At 32.2% G+C, this 17,162-nt stretch overlaps 2 protein-coding genes across 8 annotated transcripts; both read left to right on the top strand.

The window, feature by feature from the left end:
- The first annotated feature begins 2,814 nt into the window (after positions 1 to 2,814).
- Positions 2,815 to 4,599, top strand: LOC103494708 (heavy metal-associated isoprenylated plant protein 36). The gene is made up of 3 exons (XM_008456027.3): positions 2,815 to 3,060; positions 3,163 to 3,238; positions 3,572 to 4,599. Exons 1-3 carry the CDS (start codon positions 2,908 to 2,910, stop codon positions 4,381 to 4,383), a joined length of 1,041 nt encoding a protein of 346 aa, XP_008454249.2. The 5' UTR covers positions 2,815 to 2,907; the 3' UTR covers positions 4,384 to 4,599.
- A 2,144-nt stretch (positions 4,600 to 6,743) lies between these two features.
- LOC103494672 (uncharacterized) lies at positions 6,744 to 13,795 on the top strand. Of its 7 annotated transcripts, none has more exons than XR_007820972.1 (12): positions 6,746 to 6,973; positions 8,112 to 8,231; positions 8,336 to 8,444; positions 8,745 to 8,996; positions 9,149 to 9,261; positions 9,514 to 9,578; positions 9,854 to 10,107; positions 10,243 to 10,396; positions 11,106 to 11,146; positions 11,250 to 11,393; positions 13,255 to 13,364; positions 13,556 to 13,795. XR_007820972.1 is itself a non-coding variant. In XM_008455989.3 (11 exons), the coding sequence occupies exons 1-10, from the start codon at positions 6,869 to 6,871 to the stop codon at positions 11,387 to 11,389; spliced, it is 1,353 nt and encodes a 450-aa protein (XP_008454211.2). In that variant the 5' UTR covers positions 6,744 to 6,868; the 3' UTR covers positions 11,390 to 11,393; positions 13,255 to 13,795. The 7 variants fall into 7 exon arrangements, 4 of the variants coding, with proteins under 4 accessions (XP_008454211.2, XP_008454195.2, XP_008454219.2 ...); XR_538694.3 differs by having other exon boundaries at positions 13,180 to 13,364; XR_538693.3 differs by having other exon boundaries at positions 13,180 to 13,364; positions 13,548 to 13,795.
- Positions 13,796 to 17,162: the final 3,367 nt, after the last annotated feature.

Below are 17,162 nucleotides of genomic sequence, written 5' to 3'. Positions count from 1 at the left end.
CTAACAAACCAACAAAATAGCGAACAGTATACATTATGATTAGCGACGTTGCATCTTATTCCTATAGTTATTTTATGAGACGACATTTTAGACAACGCTTCGACCATATAACATACTTATAATTGATGAAACTACAAACATAATGGTTTGATAGCATGTGTTGAGTGAATGGAAAAAGACCTGCAAATAAACAGAGAAATAACATGTCAATTACAATAAAACAACAAATTGAGAAACACAATAATTTACGTGGAAAAACTTTAATATATGGTGAAAATCATAAAATCATACAAAATTTTGTTATGTGGCCGTTTTAATACAATCACACGTAAAATCTATCTCAAAAGTATTGTATGAGCTACTATTTTAAGCTTAAAGTTATTTACAAATTTGGATGTTTATGAATCAAAGACGTGGATTCCCTATTCAGCGTTGGGAGTTCATAATTTATTCGAACATTCCATTGTATGGTAAATTACCCTTTATGGTATTTTGACAAAAACTCAACACACTTAGACCGTTGTATCAAATTACTTTATTGTCGAAGATAGTTTTTGCTGACTAAGATGAGTTGGTTGGATGAGTTAAAGTTGGGCGTGAGTGCGATGATTGAAAATTTGAACCAATGAACCAAACCGATGTTGGTCGGTTGGAGAAAGAAAGGGATGGGCGGTCGGTCGGTATCTGCTTTGGAAATTTAATAAATTGATAAATTTTAAAAAATATATTTCTTAGTGTTAAACCGACCATAGTCGGTTTGGTGGCGGTATGTTTGAAAAACCGTCTCGACCGACTGATGATTAGTTAGAATGAGTTGCTTAAACCAATTTAACTAAACTCCATCAACATTTTAGATTGATAATTTTCATCAATTTATTCTATCTCAAACTGGTGAGCCAAATATTCTCTAGATAAACGACACAAACTCATTTTAATTACCGTACTATACAATTATATCATCAACAAATTTAAAAATTTGCACGCAATCAATATAAACGGCGCATTTTAACAACATTAAAATTAAGATATTAAAAGTAACTGTTTGATTTTTTGCCACGAGTTTGATATTGATCGTTCTAATTACAACATGATTTTTTTTTTCTTTTGTTAGTGTATTTAAACAATTTCAATCTCATAACGCATCACACGACTATACACAAATATCGCATATATCAACATATCAATACATGATTTACAACGGAATTTAAATCGTTAAAATCAAACTTGTCACGTTCACACTAAATATGCTTTTACACTCCCAAATATGCCCAATTTACTCTTTAATCACATCACAACATGATTTTTCTCTCATTCTACATCAAGCATGATTCTCCATATATCATATTACAAATTTACCCCTCAAACGATGGTTTACAATACGCTATCTACCATAGAAATCGTTGACAATGAGGGTTAATATAGTAAATAGCCAAAAATTTGGATTTATTTGGTCCAACAATTTCTAAAGACCATTGATTTCTTTTTCTCCTCTCTTTTTCGTTTTTTTACAATATTTGAATTGATTTAACGTGTGATAATGTTTGTAGCAATATATTAACAAAAATAAAATAAAATAAAGATGGAATAAAAGCACAAAGAACATTACTTTTTAACGTTTAGAGTCCACGCTAGTGTATATGTTCTTATTCAATTTTGGATTTTTAACCCGTCGATTTTAGAATGACTTGAAATTTTCATAAGGTATTTATTTTCAGTGTTTTGAGTAATTGTATGACGTTTGAAAAATAAAAAATGAGACATTTTCAAACATAAAAAAAAAAAAAAAAATCAAATATAACAAAAATAAAATTGAAAATATTTACGAAATAGAGTAAAAACTATCCAATTATCTGTAGCCAGTTTAAAATGTTTTGTTAAAAATGAAAATAGTTTGAACTTGTTTTAAAAATTTATAACAACTTCTCATAAAAAAAAAACTATAGATACTAAAAAAATAACATTAAGAAGAAAAAAAATGCTACAAAAGTATATCTTGAAACTTAAGTAATATTAGGGAGTTGGTTGTTGTAGTATAGAGTTACAACATTATATGTTTCGGATGTAGATTATTTTAGTGTAAGTATGAAACAGTGTAACAAAAGAGATGAGAGTTAACGAATAACTAGTTGATTTTTTCCACTTCAAAGGGGCAAAAGAACTCGTAAGTAACGATGAGCATTGATCGATCAAAGTTGATATTTTGACCAAACGACCATCGAAACGATTATTGTGAGACGTTCAAATCAACTTTAACCATCCACAAATACAAGTTAAGTTGTTAGTTGGTCAATTTGGTTAGCTTTTTTTTGTTTTTGCAAAAAAATTTCAAATCAACACCAATTGACGAACTTCAATTTGGTCATTCGACTCTATTTTTCAATCTCAACTTTACCGATAAGCAAAAAAAAAAGACATTCAACTTAAAAAGTTAGAAGTTCAATCATTCAACATATTCCAAAATGGAAGAATCCTAAAAACCAACCGATTTGCAGATTAACATTATGTTAAGCTAGGCATCGAGCAACACATATTGTAGAAAAATCGAGAAGAAATAAAACTTAACCGACACATCAAATCCCTAATGTTGTCAACTGTGTCATTTACCTCAAATAATATTATTATAACGAATCGTGATGTAACAATAGTTATAAAGATGGAGTATTATAAATCAAAAGTCAAACATTGAGTAGGTTATAATAGCTCACTCGATCCAACGCGATCAACTATACTTATTGTTATAAATTGAAAAGTAAAAAACAATGTTCTCAAGCACAAATAGCAATATTCCCACCAAATATTGCCTTCATTTCAGTATTCGATTCTTCTTCTTTTACGTAGAAACTGCTTTTTTCAAATTATTTTCACTTATTCCTCTTTCAATGGTGTCTCCATTCATTCCAAAAAGAAATGCTTGAATTACCCTCAAAAGCATCTAATCCTCCACAATCTCTCTCGAGAACAGAGCAGCTCAAACCTTCGGTGCCTTTAATGGCAGAACAAGAACCCAAGCCTGAGCCCAAAGAAGTTGAAGAAAATCTGGAGCCTCCTCTCATTTACAAGGTACTCCAACCATTTTTCCATCGTCTTCTTCGTCCTCTCACTATATGCCTTCATTTTTCTTGACGCCTGTGTAATTTGTCATGTTCTTGTTTTGTTTTCCAGACGTGGATTTTGAAAGTCTCCATTCATTGCGAAGCCTGCAAGAGGAAAGTTAAACGAGTTCTCAAGGACATTGAAGGTTAATTTCGATGTTTTTCCCCCCTTCCCCTGTATCTATCTCGGTTTGTGTTCGTACTGTGATTTTCTGTTTTGCGAATTCGTTAATATTCATTTCGTAATGAATTCAAAGAAGTTTTTCATTACTATCTGCAGTGGCGTTTTTAACATTCTGGTTTTTGCAATTTATGGCGTTTTTTTTCAGTTTGTTCTATTGTTCTCTCTATGTAACTCGCTGTTTTCTATTTGCTAGGATTTAATCTACTATTTATTTGTAGAATCGTTATTTCTTCATGATTTTTCTTTGGAACGTGAACTGGAGAATATCTGTTTAATTATGAATGTGACTTTTCAGGAGTATATGAAACGGATATCGATTTAAAGCAACAGAAAGTTGTTGTGAAAGGTAACGTCGAATCAGAAACTTTGATAAAGAAATTGTTGAAGACAGGGAAGCACGCGGAGCTGTGGCCGGAAAAAGGAAAAAGTAAAGGAAAGTCGAAGAAGAAAGAAAAACACAGCGATTCCGAAAGCTCCGGCGAAAGCAGCGGCCATGAAGACGAAAAAGAGAAGGTCAAATTCGAAGTACAGGATCCGACCAAAAATGGAGACCCGACTGGGAAGATCATCGACGGCGGCGGCGACAGTCAAGCCAAACAGGCTGGTACTGCACCGACCGGTGATGGCCAGACCGTCGGCGGTGCAGGTAAGAAAAAGAAGAAGAAAAAGAAGAAGAAGAGCGGCGGAGGAGGCGGCGGAAATGCCAGCGGTGAAGCTCCCGGTGATCCTCCAGCAAATGGAGCGCCACCGTCCGAACCAAATCCGGGTCACTCCGATACCGGTCCACAGCCCATGGCCGGTCCGGTTCAGGTTCCAATTGTAGTGAATGAGAGCCCTACACGTCACTATGTGACTCAGTATCAACCGCATTACATTCCGCACCCAGTTTATTCAGTGCGGTACAGTACAGCATACGCCATGAGTTCTCAGCCACGGCGCGAATCATATTACGCCACGCCGCAACAATATTCCTATGCGTACGTGCATCCGGGTGTACGACCTGAGATTGATTCTCCTCCGTCCGATTATGAGCCATATTCATCACAACCGTCTGATTCGCTCGAGATATTCAGTGATGAAAATCCGAATGGGTGCTCAATTGTGTGAGGAAATCTTAAATTTTTGCTCCGAAATTACCGTATTGGACACCGTAAGTGCAAGGTCTTTAACTCTTTTAGGAGTATTTAGAGGGGTAATTATGTAATGTACAGGTGGCTTTTGTTTTGATATCGACACATATTTCTTATGCTTATGCTACATTTTCAAACGGTTGAACTTGAGAGCTACATCTATACATAGAAAAAATAATTACATTTTGTTAAAGCGAAGATGTAGTTAAGATGCTCTTCGAGTGTTACGTCAAATCAACTAGGTTTATTTTGATAAATTTATATGTCATTAATTGCTCTCGAATTATTGGTCCTTAAATGTTGTTAGATTACAATATGCAATGATATTTATACGATCTCATTAATTTAATTGACATTAGATCGTAAATTTAATTGATATTATAGATAATGTATCAATGGTTGACAACTAAGGTTAATACGACAAATAACTAAATATACGATTTAACGAGTCCAATACTTTCTAAAGCTCATTGTTCTTTTCCATTTTTTTCCCTCAGATTTGATTTGATTCATTTTGAGTTGGACCAATATCTAATGATAAAAGTAATGATAAGATATTAACAAAAATGTAAAATAAAGAGGGAGAATAATACCCACTAAAATTTCCTTTGGTATTCTCCTCCTTACAAATTCCAAAGAGTTTTTTTCCCTTTTCTTTTACAAGGAAAAGAAACTTATATTATTCTGTTGGTCATTGAAGATTCCCATCTTGATATCCATAGTCTTGTAATGGAGAATCTAATTCCTTTGTATTTATCTACTTCTTTTGTCTATCAAATTTGTGAAAAAAATTATAGTTTCATGTCATTCTTTTAAAGGATATGCGAGTAAGAGTATCAAAATAAAACCATTTGCAATTTGATAGGTTGCATGAGTCGAGTTATGTTTTGTTTAGGGTCTATTGGTAGTTTGAAAATGGTGATTGTAACTTAGTAGGAAACTTATGTATTTAGTCTGTGTATTTGAACAAGTGTAATTTTTTTTAGGTTATATTTGGTAATTATTTTGTCTTTGTTTGGTAACTATATATTTGTTTTTGTTTTTGAAAACCATGTCTATATGCATTTTTTTCACCTCTAAAATTCTCCGTTTGCTGTTTACTTTTTATTGATGGTTTAAAAGACCAAACAAATATTTGAAAACTAAACAAGATAGCTTTTAAAAATTTGTTTTTGTTTTTTGAATTACTTAAAATTTCAACAATTGTACTTAAAGAAAAATCAATATTATTGTGAGAAATCGGAAAGAGATAGAACCTAATTCAAAGATTTAAATTAAAAAAATGAAATAGTTACTGTACGGTACCTTCATATTTTGTTTTTACTTTTTTAAAATTATGCTTATTTTTTCTTGATTATTACACCGTGTTATATATTTCTTAACTATAATGATTGAATTCATAGCCTTATAATAAAAATGAAAAATAAGTTTTAGAAAAGCTACTTATTTTAAATTTTCCAAATACCAATAAATGGTATATAACAAAATAAGGACAAATTTTTAAGGTAAAAGTAGTGTTTATAGGCTTAATTTTCAGGAACAGCAATAAAAAAACAAAATGATTACCAAACAACGATGTTAGTTAATGAATATTAGGAAATATGTTTAAAGGTTTAAAGGGTTCTTGTTGAATGACATTTAAAATTACAAATAACATTCTAAAAAAATGTATTGTCTATCATCTTTAACTGTTTCCTCTTATCTAAATCGTGTTCGATCATTTTAAAAAGTCATTCCAAACACTTTTTTAAACATGTTTTTTAAAAAACTTATCGACTATAAATATAAGCTTTAAAAACTTTCTAACTAAATGCAACTAATCTTAAAAAACTTGATGAACGAGAAGTTGCATTTTGAAAATCCATGGATTACACATACACTTATTCTTCAAAATTCGATAACTACAAATGTAATTTTACGTAACTTTGTCTATTATTATAACAATAATTATTATTATTTTGAGTTCAACAATTACGGGGATGAAAATCGAATCTCAAATATTTCAAAAATAATATTTAGTTCATTTAGTTGGCTGTAGTTTGCAACCATCATTGTACTATATTTTAGTTTTCATACGCTCAAATATTGTGTAAATACATACAGACGTTGTTTTCACCCGTACATACAACATTTAAATTACATATATTACAATCAAAATCAATATATGTTACAATGAATGATAAAAATATCCGTTTGTTCGCCAGTATTTTATAATAATTAGATTTAAAATACTAACATATATAACTATATATTAAAAAATTACAAATATAACATAAGTTTTCGAAGTCTATAAATACCCATCGTAACTACATAACAATTCATTCTATTAGTAACGCATAATTAATTATTCTCTGACCTCGAAACTTCGGGGGGTCTTCTTTACTTCTTCCCGCCAATACAAAACTGGTGCGATTCTCTCTCTCTCTCTCGTTCGGTCACCGGACAGCGAGGGAGTGACAACAATGGAGTTTAGTTTAAGCGGAAATGCTCTCAAGACATTCGCTCGCTCAGTCACATGCCTTGCTCGCATCGGAAACGAGCTCGTCATCCAAGCTTCTCCATCGCAGGTATTCCATATCTCTCCCTTTTGCTCCATTGTTCTTTCCATTTCCCCTCCGAATCCGTTTCCCTACAACAATTTCATCCGCGATTCTCACATATTTCGCATCGGACGTATTTAGTTTGATCGATCAGTTTAGTTGTTTGTAAGGTTAATTGTAGTGCTATGTTTTGATGAGTCCAAGATTAGGTGGAAATATCGGTATCTGTTTAGACGAATTCTGGAAATTGTAATTTAGCTAGTGATTCTGTATTCAATTTATAGGTCGCCTATGCTTGTAGAACGTGGTCACTGGTTAGTGAGTTCGAGTGAAAATAACTTTTGAACGTGTAAAATGTCGTTGGTTGGTGAAAAGCCAACCGGAATACCCTTCACCGAGGTTCCTTCTACTAGTGAACTGGGAATCTGTGAGAGAGAGATAACAGGTATCGCATAGAAACTCTAGGATTGATGCAGAGGCTACTATCTTGGCTTATAAGACTCATCTCACCTCCTCACGGAAAACCTTTGTCCTACTTCTTTTGAATAAAGGCTTTGAGAAATTCAGAAACTTCCTGAATCATATGTTCCTGTAAAAGACCTACTCCTTCGTCTGAGATAGATTTAGCCAAAAAACTTTCCCTTCTCCAGCTGCCTAAACCTGTGGAAAAAACAACTCATCATCTTCTTTCAACAATTTGATGTTGACCATTTGAAATGATCTCATCTTATCCTTAAAATGTCCTTGCAGGATTGTTTGCTTGCCATTTTTCGGTATCTCCTCCCCCCAGAGAACCCAGTGAATTTTAGTAATCAACACATCCAGTTCTTTCTTTTTCCTTTGTCATCTCCGTGAACCCTAACAACTTACACATAACCATGGCTTTTTTTCAATATCAACTTTCTTTTGAAATAGAAAAACTTATCATCGATATGCCAGGAGCTGCAAGTTTAGTTAGCATTGAGCCAGTATATCCCAAACCTTCATCCTATACAAGGACTTTTTATTGTGACTGAAAATTGAGTGAACTTTGCGATGTGAAATTGTAAAATAGCTAAAATCTTGAAGCCTGCTTTGCTTGTTAAATCGTTTTGGCATGGGCATGCATGGCTCAAATATATGAAAAAAGCAAGCTTATAGCCAATTGATTTTCTATCAAGTGCAGCTTGCCTTTTACACCCTCAATGCATCACGGTCTGCCTATCTAGCTATAACATTTGAGACTGGGTTCTTTGATAACTATGCCATTTCTGGTAATCAAGTGCAGTGCAGTGTTCTTTTGAAGGTATGTATGATATTATGTTATATTGCACTCACGATATTATGTTGTATTGCACTCACCAACAGTACTTTACTGTGCTCCGATCCTTACATATTATGGCATGCCAGGCTGTTTGCTCTGTTCTCAGAACACCAATTGCCAGTATAGACCATCTGAAAGTCCAGTTACCAGATCCTGATGCATTGAAAGTGCGATGGAGTTTGGAATGTTTCAACGGTCAGTTCTGTTTTTATGAATACAAACACATTTGTGTAAAGCCATGTTCAAATGATCTAAGATCATTGATAAATGCAGACGCTGACTACTTAAAAATGTCCCCAATGATGTCTAACTTACGTTGGTCCAATGTGTTGACATTCATTGATTATAAATCATCTGATAACTAAAAATGAAGAGTGAAATTAAAGCTACAAGGAACTTTGGTCTTACGAAATGCTTTTGTGTTTTTAATACCACTAGGCCATATGGTTTTATGATAAATAAACTTTAAATACACCAATATTATCTGGTATGCAGGGATGAAGAAAACATACTTTATTTCTTGCAACATTGAGCCAGACATACAACACTTGTCTCTTGACAGGAGGCAGTTCCCAAGCGAATTAGTTGTGAGACCTCGAGATCTGAACAGATTACTCTCTAATTTTCAGTCATCCTTGCAGGAGATCACTGTTATTGCCACAGAACCAACTTCGCTACCTTCTGAAGCTGCAAGTGAGATTGAAGGAAAGGCTGTTGAGCTTAGAAGCTACATAGACCCAACCAAAGGTGATAAAATGATACGTGCAAGCCTAGATCAATTAATATTTTCTACTATAAGTTCCCTCTCAATAAACTCCATTTAAATGTTGATGCCTGAAAACTTGATATTTTTCATGGATATACCAAAATTTAGGTTATGCTTCATTGTTTAACTGCAGACAATGATACACTGCTCCATACTCAACTCTGGATAGATCCTATGGAAGAGTTTGTCCATTATTCTCACAGTGGAGATCCAGTGGACATAACATTTGGAGTAAAAGAATTGAAGGTACTTTGATTTAACCTTTGGAATCTCCCCTTGTGAATTCAATTTTCATTATAGAGTTGAGAATGCTGCTCCTCTGGTGGTGCTACCAGCCATTTCTTCTATATGCTCTGTAGTCTGTGGTAATTTGATGTTATTGTTGTTATTTTTGACGAAATGGAGCTATATATAGGAAGCACTATTAATTCATAGCTCTTTCTTGGATACTCGTGGTCAAGGCATTTTCTTTAAGCTACTTTCACCATCAAATTTCAGGCATTTCTTTCTTTTTGCGAGGGCTGTGAAGTTGACATCCACCTGTATTTTGAGAAAGCTGGGGAGTAAGAACTCCGACTCCTTTTTTTATTATTTATTCTTTTTGCTTCCTCTTTTATCTTCTTTTTAGCATTTTCTCAATTTCCTTAATAGTTGAGGACCTCCGACTTCTAATTATCACAATGGTGCTAAAATACCACGGATGATCTTCTAACTGCTTGACTTAGCTTCAAAATACTTCGTTCAATTTTCTGGTTAGAACTTAGTAACTATGGTTCTGAATGAAATACAAAATTAACTCTTGTTATCTAATATGATAGGATTTCATATTTGGATGCAGGCCAATTCTAATGGCACCGAAATTTGGTCTGGACGATGGTTCCAGTTCAAACTTTGATGCTACACTTGTACTTGCTACCATGCTTATATCACAGCTCCATGTGGGAGACCGATCACAGCCTCCACAAGAGGCTGCTAGTGTGCATGGTGAATCTGATCGCAGAGCTGGCTCCCAAGCACAAGCACAAGATGCATCTAGACCTAATGTCTCCGGGCATCCATCTGATCATACCAGAATATGGTCTGACCTCTCAGGTCATTATTTTTATTCAGGCTCAAACCTAGTTTTTTTGTATCCCCACCACATTTTCATTGGATTTCTCATCCAAGATAGGATTTCTTAGAAATAAACTGTTTTGTATCTTGAATCATTCTTCAACTCATTTTCAGGAAGTGCACCAAGAAGTGGTAACGGTGCTGAAGGACAGGTACAAGGTGAGAGAAATTTGAGTTCTTCCGAGCAAATGGAAATTCAAAGGATCGGTACAATACAGATTTCAAAAGCTGGGTGTGCTCAAGAAAATGACCGAGTTGGTCGTGCTAGGTATCCTTTACAATGCAACTTGTTTCCAATATCGATCAGTTTTGAAGTGATCTTTGGTTATGATTCTTATATGATGATGTCTGTTACTGTTTTGATGAATTTTGCACCAATACGTAAAGGTTAGTTTACTGAGTAAAATTGGGTACAGTGACACAATCTTTGCTGTTAGGATTGAACATCTACTTCCTTCAAGAATATTCATAGTATGGGAAAGGAGCTAAAATTTAGAAGCTTCAGCCTATCTGACTAAATTTCTTCCTTTTTCGTTCTTTTGCTCTGGACAAAGGTTTTGTAAAATGGAATATTGATATCCGTCCTTTCACTAGCTATATTAAAAAAATAAAGCAATTCGTACTAAAAAATAAATAATTCATGTTTAATAAAGAACTTCATTTCTTTAGTGAGTTATTGGAAGAAGTGAGCACTGAGAAAAACATGAACTTGTATATTGCATATTTTAAACTGAAACTCTAATAGACAATACCCAAAGAAGTGGACGACAATCCAGTAAAGTATGCAAAACATTAATGAACCACAGGGTTTTCACTTGGTGCATATTAAGTGACTAGAAAGTTGAGACACATCACTGTGCAACAACCAACAACCATACTATGTGTAACTTACACTTTGTAAATGCAGTCACCTTAGAGTCCTTTTCTAATTCTTGGATTGATATAAGTGACCAAGTTTACCCGACTGTTTAATGTAGTGACCATTCTATGGGAAGGGATCAGGGAAGAGAACGTCAAGGTCAGTAGTAGATACCTCATTAGTCATTTGCTTAACCTAGCATATCTTGTTACACCTGCTGCTAGTAGTAACATTTTCCTGTTCGGCTGCATAATGCTCTCAGAGAAGTCTGATATAAATGGTCCTCCTGTGTCCCAACATCACCCCAGTAACTGGGTGGATGAAGAAGATGACGACGACGACGACGGGGACGATAACGAATTGTGTGTTCAGTCAACTCCACCATACTATGAAGAACAATAGAAAGGTATTGTATTTTCTTTTGTCTACATTGCATGTATTCTTGTCTGCATTGCATGTTGTACCTACTTTCTTTCTTGTTGACTCATTAATCTAATTTGAATATCGAGCCTTCTTGTTTTTTCTTTCCATCTAGTATATCTTTTTTCTGTTTGACTCTGCTCATTGATTGTAAATTTTTGCAATTTGTGGTCCTTGTCTGTTTTGAAATTATCTGAACCATGTTATTGTTTGAAGTTATGACATGTACCTTTCCTAGCAACGGCATAATAAACTTTATCTGCCACTTAGTGCTCAAGGTAGATTATGAGCTCCTAAAACGGTGCTTTTTTCATATGGATTATTTTTTGTTTTCCCCGTCCTTTTATTTATCTAATCGGAGAGTTTCTCCTGTTTTTTTCTTTTTCTAATAATCTCCTTCAGTGGCTTGATGATTTTCCTTGTTTACCCTTTTTATTATTTTATACTTTAATGAAGCGTTCTTGTAAAAGAAACGACTTTGAAAATTGCAAATCAGTGAAACAAATCGGAAATTGGTTATTGCATCTTGTTGGAAGTTCATGTGTTGAGTTGAAAGATCATGCTATATCTTGTAGAGTGTTTTTCTTTTCAATCTGGCATATTCCCCCCCTTTTTTTGTTGTTGAAAAGAAAAATAATAATTTTCTTAAAATAAAATAAAATATCATTACAATGTATTGCACAAGTAGTTTATCAAAACTGGTGATGTTGTGATAACAAGGGTAAGTTACACTCTAGTTCCGGAGGTTTAGGTCTCTCAAAATCTTGCAATTTTACCATAGATTTAGGAAATCATAACCCCTCATTTTCTATTTTTTTTTTTATCCCTTCTTCAACCCATTTTTGCTGCCTTCTCTTGCCACTGCCGCCAAATGGTGATGTGGAATGATTAGGAATGAAGCATTTGCATTTCTGGACGAGGCTTGTAGTGATGTAGCAACAACGGCGATGTCGAACGAGGAGAGATTGAGGGATAGGTATTAGGTAGGAAGGATGGAAGGAGGGAGTGGAAAGTGAAGAGTTTTTATTTATTCGTTTTATTTTTAATAACAAAAATAACACATCACCATTTTTTATTATAAAAATCTCATCACAACTTTCTGAGCATCTTTGTTAGCTAATTTAATTTGTAGTACAAGCCGTGATGGGCCAAAAGAGTAATTTACTCTAACAACAGTACTAAACTCTAGTCTAGATTGTATTAATCAGTTGTTTGTACTTCTAATCATATAGATTAACCTAAATTATACGAAATAACCTAGAACTTTGTACTTTGGGTCAAAAATGTTCTTCAACCTTACAATTTTAAAAATATGAACTTTAAAGAGAGTTAAAAAATACCCAAGATGTTGTTTTGGATGGAAATATTAGTTTTTGTTTTAAAAATATTCTTGAAAAAAATCCCATTATTGTTTTAAATATGAAATTTCGACGATATTTTTGAAATAAAAGACCGCACCAATGATATTTTTGAACCATTTTTTTAAAGTTTTACTGTTATTTTTTAAACTTTTGGTAGTTGAAGGTTATTTTTTATACAAAGTACAAAGTTGAGGGATATTTTTTTTTTGTAAGTTAACCTATAGGTTAAATCATAAAAGTATTCTTTCTATATGGAAATTCGATCATAAGCATATAAATATTTTTGAAATATGTAAGCGGGCTGGGCAATTTTTTCCGTTTCCCCTGCATTATTGAATCACGTTTTTATACTGTTTGACACATTACCACTTGTCTGCTTTCTACACTTCACTCATGCGTGCTTGGCTGCAGATGGCAGCGTAAACACAAACCTACTTGATTTACTCTTCAAACTTCTGCTTTCCAAACTTGTGTGACGTTAAACAGTGGGACCAACATCTCGATGATGCTATCGCTTATGCTCAGTTTCTCATGTGAAAGTCTGGTGTAATGTCAACCTGGGAGAGTTAGAAGATGCCAACTTTCTCAATTAGCTGGTGGTATCTGTATCCTTGGCTTGATCATAGGGTCATTTTGGTCATAAACTGTTCATGTTTTAGCATTCAGTCCACTTCACTGTTCTAGTATATAGTTGTGAACAGGAATCAGCTGTTGGTTTGGGGTCCTTTGCTTTGTACTGTCTTCATTTGCATTAATTTCAGGTATTTTCTAATGTCAAGGTTTATAGATATGATGATCAGTCCCAGAAAGCTGGAGTTTTCTTCAAATCTCATGTGAGGTGAAAGAGCAAAAGCTTTTTACTGAGGGGCAAAAGCCTAGTAAGCCCTTCTCTTTCTCTCAAAATGTTTTTTGAAATTTTTTTCATTTATTGATTGCCACAAAAGTAAAATTTAAAAATTGTGTGGGTCCATATATAAATGAATAAATTTAATCTAATATCATTTGATGATGTGTTTTAGTTTCTTAATTCACACTTTTGAATATGGTTAAAACATTATTTTTTTTGTAACTTAAACTTCTACAAAAATTTTAGCGGTTAGTGATTTAATTTTCATATTATCGAACTTTGTAACAATTTAGTCTATTCTAAGAATATTGTTTATCTTATGACACTAATTTAAAGCATAAATATTGGCATGACGAAAATTTTGAATTTTAAAGTTTAAATTGACACCAAACAATATGAACTTCTCTAGAAAATTTAAATTAGAAACCAATGGTTAAATCTCTTAACAAATAAATATTTGAAAATACACCCACTAAGAAAAGAAAATAATCCCAAGGCAGAATAGTGGGTTCTCAGATTTTAAGAAAATTGGAGTGCTACGAAATATGGGGGTGGGGGGAAGAAAGAGTATTTCAAAAGAATATATTTAAGCTTCTAGAGGAAATTATAGTCCAAAAGAAATAAAAAAAAAAAAAAAAAAGCTTGTACAGGAACATGCCACAATTCATCCTCAATAATTTCATGTTTATATGCATTTATGGTAATGGAACAAGTTATCCATAGTAGTCATGCTTGTATATGTATGGGAGAAGCAACCTCCATCATGACAATGATAATGATTTTGTTTTATTTATTTATTTTTTGTCTCAAAGTTTTCTTTGTTTTTAAAGTAAAATCATTGCCACAAATTTTGAAAAAAAGAAAAGGGAAAGAAAAACCAGTAATTCTAAAATCAGAAAATATAAAAAAAAAATAGATTTTATCAAGATATGGATAAAAACATATAATTATCAATAAATATTTATCTTTAAAAGAATTCGAAATTTTGTTATATTTTATAAATATTTGGTTGAATTTATCATTTTTCTTTTATCATTCTCGTGGTGCAAATAGTTTTGGTAAGTTTGATTTTAAAGGAGTTTCAAGCTCTAAAAGAAAAGTCTCTACACTTTGAACTATGCTCTAAACTTTGAAAGTTTTTTCTTCTTTTTTTTTTTCCTTTCTTTTTATGATTGAGCTTTGGATTTTGTATTTTGAAAAAGTTCGATGTGACAGGTTTTTTTTCTCTATGAAAATAAAATAAAAAATTGATGTGGCAGCTAGTGTAAAAATTAATAGTCATTTATGATATTATTTACATCATTCACATGGATTTATGAGAATTTATTTATGAGATGGAATAAATAGTAACAACTATCTTTACCTTCAATATAGATGCAAATAATAGAATAACACGTACACCTAATTTCTACTCATCATTTGTCACATCGATTCTATTCTTTTATCATACTAGAAAAGCCATTTGCTTGGAATAATTTCAAAATCAAAGGGTAAAGATGAAGATCCAATTTGGTAGTCATTTAAGGCTTGTTTGGAGAGCTAAAATGTAATCAGAAGTACTAAAAGTATTGGAAGATGTGAGTAATAAAAAAACCTAACTAAAATAAAATTGCAAAAGGGTGAAAGCACTAAAAAGGAAGGTCAAATTTAAAACTATTGGAATAAAATTGTGTTTTATATTAAAAATCGAGTTCCAGTGTTCAATCCAAAAATGAGTTTTTATTGCTTTACAATATACTTACATTTCTATTATGGTCTACTAAATACTTAGTTTTTTATTTTTTGAAATTAAGTCTATAAACATCGTTCTCACGTCATATTTTGTGTTGTTAACCTCTATAGAAATCAACTCTAGTTTTGAATTTTTTTTTTATTTATGAAAATCCTAGTAAGAAATTGGGAGTAAATATATAAGCCTACTTTTTAAAAATTAAAAAAGTCAACTAGTTACTGAATACAGGCTTCAAAGTCTAAAACATAATCAAAACAAAATAATTTTGCCTCTTAACCCTACGAGGATAAGACCATAAAAAAAAGCAAATGCTATAGGTTTAGGTCATAAGAGATAAAATGAGAGGAGCATCTAAAAAGAACAAAGTGTAAGTTATGATAAAAGTTGGTTCAAAACACCCTAATTGTGAAATTGAAACCTTTTTTTTTTTTTTTTTTTTTTTTTTTTATGACTTTCTATTTACTACACATAATTAGAAAAAGGTAATATATTCTTGGCTTGTCCATGTCCATTTCCCTTAAAATAAAGACAAACTTTGGAATTTGATAATATAAATTAAAGATGACAGCCATAAAGAATAATCTTTGGAAGGTCTTTCTAACTAATTGATGACCAATTTCAATGGGATTGTCTTGAGAAAGCTATCCAAATGACTCATTTTTTCTCCACTTTTTAGTTAGCAAGCATTTGAATTTCGTTTACAAATTTGGTTTAACAGAATTTCGAATCCAATTAACCATCAAACTTCTTGTTTTTTCTTCTTCTAAACTTATTCATTCATTTATTTGATTGCTTGCTTGCTTGAGTTGGCACACCATTTTTGTATTTGCTCCTTGCATTTTCGTTCGTTTGTGTCGTTTGTTTGTATGGGTGTTTATTGGCAAAGTCTTTTATGATTACTTCATATTCGTAGTTTTGAAACTCTCTTTCACATCATTTATTGTCTAACTATTTTATTTTTTCTTTTTGAGAAATTCATGTTTTGTCCTTCTCCATTCTTTCTTTTTTTTTTCTTTTTTTTTTTTTAAATATGATTAAAAGAAGTACTTGAATTCCTATTTAAAATAAAACAAGTTATTAAAAATTACTCTTTTTAATTTTTCAAAAGTTGGCTTAATTCTTGTAAGTATAAGTAGACAATAAATGACAAAACACAAAAACCTTGTAGATATAAATAGTGCTTATTACTCGAAAAATACACTAAATAGCACGATTTCAGACAACTTGTAGGCTTTTTAGAATTTTAAGTTTTTAAAATATAGGAGCTATTGGTTATATCACTTAATAATACATTTTTCAAATTGAACGCTATTAATAATAGCAACTATTTGTGAAATTTATTAACATCAGTTGATAACACATTTCTTAGAATGAAAGTTATTGTTGATAGCAGCAGCTATTAGTGATAGCAATATATAGCACATTTCTCTAATATAAAGCTATTATTTTTAAGGTTTTTAGTTTTTTAGTTTTTTTTTTGTTATATATGTAACTATTGTATCATTGTTTTATATATTCTATTATTATTCTCGAAACTATCCCTTTTACTAAACGATTGCCAAGGACCTTATTTTTTAGGGCTGGATATTAAAAAAAAAAAAAAAACTAAAGACAAAATTGGAATATTATAAAGTTAGGATCAGTTTGAACTTATTGTCTATTTATTGATATGCAATCAACTTTAATAAATTTACACAACATCATCACAAACTTTTTATATAAGTTGTAATTTCAAAATTTTTAAAATCTTTCACTTTTACAAAATTGCTTTATTCTTAAAAACAAAATTCAAATGAAATAAATAAAAAAAAGTCA

Source organism: Cucumis melo, chromosome 5 (assembly GCF_025177605.1).
Source record: "Cucumis melo cultivar AY chromosome 5, USDA_Cmelo_AY_1.0, whole genome shotgun sequence".
In the NCBI taxonomy this organism is placed as follows: Eukaryota; Viridiplantae; Streptophyta; class Magnoliopsida; order Cucurbitales; family Cucurbitaceae; genus Cucumis; species Cucumis melo.
The sequence above is the reverse complement of the archived record's forward strand: the minus strand, read 5'-3'. Positions and strand labels throughout refer to the sequence as shown.